The sequence below is a fragment of the Marmota marmota genome, unplaced genomic scaffold (genome assembly GCF_001458135.2).
Source record: "Marmota marmota marmota unplaced genomic scaffold, marMar, whole genome shotgun sequence".
Lineage (NCBI taxonomy): Eukaryota > Metazoa > Chordata > Mammalia > Rodentia > Sciuridae > Marmota > Marmota marmota.
The window spans coordinates 45,502-49,221 of NW_026007348.1; the positions used below are offsets into that span (position 1 = coordinate 45,502).

At 39.6% G+C, this 3,720-nt stretch overlaps 1 gene segment (V, D, J or C); it reads left to right on the forward strand.

Moving 5' to 3' along the window:
- Nucleotides 1-1,864: 1,864 nt before the first annotated feature.
- Nucleotides 1,865-2,410, forward strand: LOC125614809. The segment is given in 2 exon segments: nucleotides 1,865-1,958; nucleotides 2,085-2,410. Coding segments are annotated over 2 exon segments (420 nt in total).
- The last annotated feature ends 1,310 nt before the right edge of the window (nucleotides 2,411-3,720 follow it).

Below are 3,720 nucleotides of genomic sequence, written 5' to 3' on the forward strand. Positions count from 1 at the left end.
TCTTTGAGATAAGTCTGCTTGGTCATGAAACATTCATGGAAATTAACCATGAAAATAATCTAAATAATTGCTTCTCTTGGACTGGACACATAAGTTAAACATAAAATTGAATGTAATCTTCAGGTAAGAATGAAGTCTATAGTAAAATTAAAAGATGTTTATACTAGGTGAAATAGGCTAGGCACAGAAAGATAAAAACTCCATGATTTCAATTACATGTGTAATCTATAAGATAAAAACAAGGACTCACAGAGGTGGACAGTAAAATGGTTCCACAATAGGGGTGAGGTGGGGAAGGGAACAGGATAAAGTATGATTTAATAAAAGGTGACAAATTTTCAGAGAGAAGAAATAATTTCTAGTGGTCTACTGCATAGTGTGGTGACTATAGTTAATACTAAAAATTATGTATTTCAAAATTGATTAAAATATAACTTAAATATTCTCCTCAAATAAAAGTGATTTTGAAATTTCTGAAGAGAGACTTACATAGAAATGAAAAGAGGTTAAGTGATTTCTTTCACAGGTGGGCAGAGTGGATGTATATGTTGAGGGAGAAAGCAATTGGAATGACAACTAATGCTCATGAATTTTCCTTCTTGGGTGATGAAAATGCCCTAAAATTAATTGTGACAATTGTTGCACAATTCTGAACACAATAAGAGGAATTGGAGTGACTACATGAAATAATTTAATTGTTGATATATGAGCTACAACTCAATGAAGCTGCTTCAAAAAACAAAGTGAGTTAATTCATTAGCCTGAATTAATAATTCAACAATTTATCCATTAGTAACAATAACACACTTTACCAGATAGTATAAACTAAAATATAAAATATAAATTAAAATATAAAACATTTGGCTAGGCAAGGTAGTATATGCCTATAATCCAAGCAGCTTGAGAGACTGAGGCAGGAGGGTCATGAGTTCAAAGCCAGCGTCAGCAACCTACCGTGGTTATCAGCAACTCAGTTAGCCCTGTCTATAATACAATATAACAGCTAAACTAGTTTCAATTCCCTCAATAAATAAAATACAATAAGATAAAATAAAATAACTTAAAATAAATAGCTCTTGTTTTAATAAAAATGACCCATTTCCCAACATTTTTCCTTCCCATTTTGCCCTCATCTCCTTGTAGATCCCCTACACAAGAAGAAGGATTCATGGAACTCACTTATGAGACTGAGATCCAGTCACTTAGCAAGAACTGGTCATTACTTGGGAGTGGTCAAACAGGAATGAAAATGCAGAATCAGATCAGGACTATTGCCCTTGGTGGGGCACCCTGTTTCCTTCAGGATACTCCTTTCCAGTGACCACTGGATGATCCAGGAGGCATGTGGTGAGTGACCAGGGAGTGACTCAAATACTGATAGAATTTGATGCTGCATGTGCTTCCACACATAGCACAGGGGAGGGGCAGAAACATGGCTGCCTCTGGGGAGACTCCACCAACAACAACTATAGCAGGTGTTTCCTAGGTAGGCAGACTTGTTTCCTCACAGTAGAGAGATCTTGTAGAATGAGCACCAGAAGAGGGCACTGTGGGGTGTGACCCAGGCCTGGAAGGTGACAGACACAGTGAGATCTCAGCAGAGACACTGAAGAGCTAGGTGCTCACAGAGATGATGGACTTCAGCAGATCTTTCTTTCCTGTTCAAGCAAGAATAGATAATTTATATTTCTGATCCTTAGGAAATCTAAGACAGGGAGATTATATCTGCTCATCTGAACTCTTCAGGATATAGAGTTCAGGAAAGGTCAGAGTGGGCTGAAGAGAGGCAGATGCAGGAAGCAGATTTGCATTGAGGACCTCCTTCATTTCTCTGAGGCAATGAAGCAGATAAATAAGTCTGGAGATGCCAGGTCTAGTGCTGGAGTCTCAGGAGGGAGTGCTCTTGGATACCACCACCATGGCTTGGACTCTACTTGTCCTCACACTCCTCAATCAGGGTACCTGTGTGACATTTGCAGAAAAGGGGGTCTTGGGGAAATCTGGGCTAAGGTTTTGTCTCCTGCTGCTCAGGTTTACCTTGACCAGGGTCTGATTCAACATCATGATTTTTCTCCTCTTTTCAGGTTTCCAGGCCCAGTGTGCTCTGACTCAGCCTCCCTCTGTCTCTGGAACTCCTGGACAGTCAGTCACCATCTCCTGTGCTGGAACCAGCAGTGACATTGGGAAATATAATTATGTCTCCTGGTACCAAAATCGTCCAGGAACAACCCATAAACTCATGATTTATGGTGTTAGTAGTAGGCCCTCAGGGATCCCTGATCACTTCTCTGGCTCCAAGACTGGCAACACAGCCTCTCTGACCATCTCTGGGCTGCAGCTGGAGGATGAGGCTGATTACTCCTGCTGTTCATATGCAGGCAATTACAATTACCACAGTGGGCCAAATTGAAGGAGAAGTGAGACCAAAACCTCTCCTAAGGACAAAAGCTCCTTCTTGCTCTGATAAAGCTTTCTAAACTCTAAAGAGTTAGCTTCCTGAAACATGGACTAGAAATTCAGTTCCATTTCAGCTGTTCTCCAGTCCCATGGTGAAATAATGAACAAAATATATCCCATTTTATGTTCCTGGTACAGTGACAGCATACTCTTCTCAGTGTGAAGTGGTCTCAGGGTATGTGTATCTGTCCAACTCTTCATTTTGTTTAAGAGAGGGTCAAGTCCATATCTATAGGTACAATTTCTCCAGTTATCAGGGAAATCTTCATTGTAAATGCCTCCATATCCCTCCATGGTGCAGGCCTGCCTTGGTGTATTTTGTCATCAATGACATTGTTTTATTCATTTCATATTCACCATGCTTCAGTCAGGGTGACCCTTTTTGCCTTTCTTGAAGGAAGTTCAACTGAGACCAGTTGGAGAGACATGGAAAAGACATGGAAAAATAGTTTCACAGTGGGGGTCTGGTGGGTAGATCAGTCCTGAGGAGTCCATCCCTAACAATGTTAATAATGTTGCCAAGGGAGTGAGACAGAGTAAGTGCAAGTTTTCATCAATGTCACTCATTTCTAAACCCAAATGAAAGAAACCGAGCAGGAGAGATTGAGAGTGGAATCTCCTTCTTTTATAGAATCACAAGTCAATAGACCCCTGTATCTGAATTTTCAATGGGATAGTATGAACTCCTAACTAAAGGGATCCATTTTTCAATAATGCAAAGGTATTTGGTGGATGAGACCACCATTCCTCAGAATTTTCACTGTACATTATATACCAACCCAATGACTAGGTAGAACCCCAATTATAATGAAACGCTAATTATATATACAGACATTTGGTCTGCAATGATAGTTCCATCATGAAAAACCACATAAATCAAAAATATAAGTAAACAATGCTTTTAGGACCCCGAGCCTGGTGAACTTCATTGCTTACCAACACCATATACTGAAGAGTATATTATTTGGCCTTGTAATTGCAAAGCTTAGTGGAGCTTCTTAGTATTGCAATCAAGTTACAACACACATGTAGCTACACTGAGATAGATCAAAATTGAAAATTGGAAGTATGAATTTTATTGGTTATAATATGCCGTGACCCGTCTATCCAGTCTAACAGGTTCTGGTGAGGTATGATAGGGGCTTAGAAATAAAAGACTCACAGACGCATATTTTGAAGATAAAATATCTGGGATCAGGTGGAGTGCCATTCTCTGAGGGAGAAACAGATCTAAAGAGTTACACTAGCCATCTTTATATATAT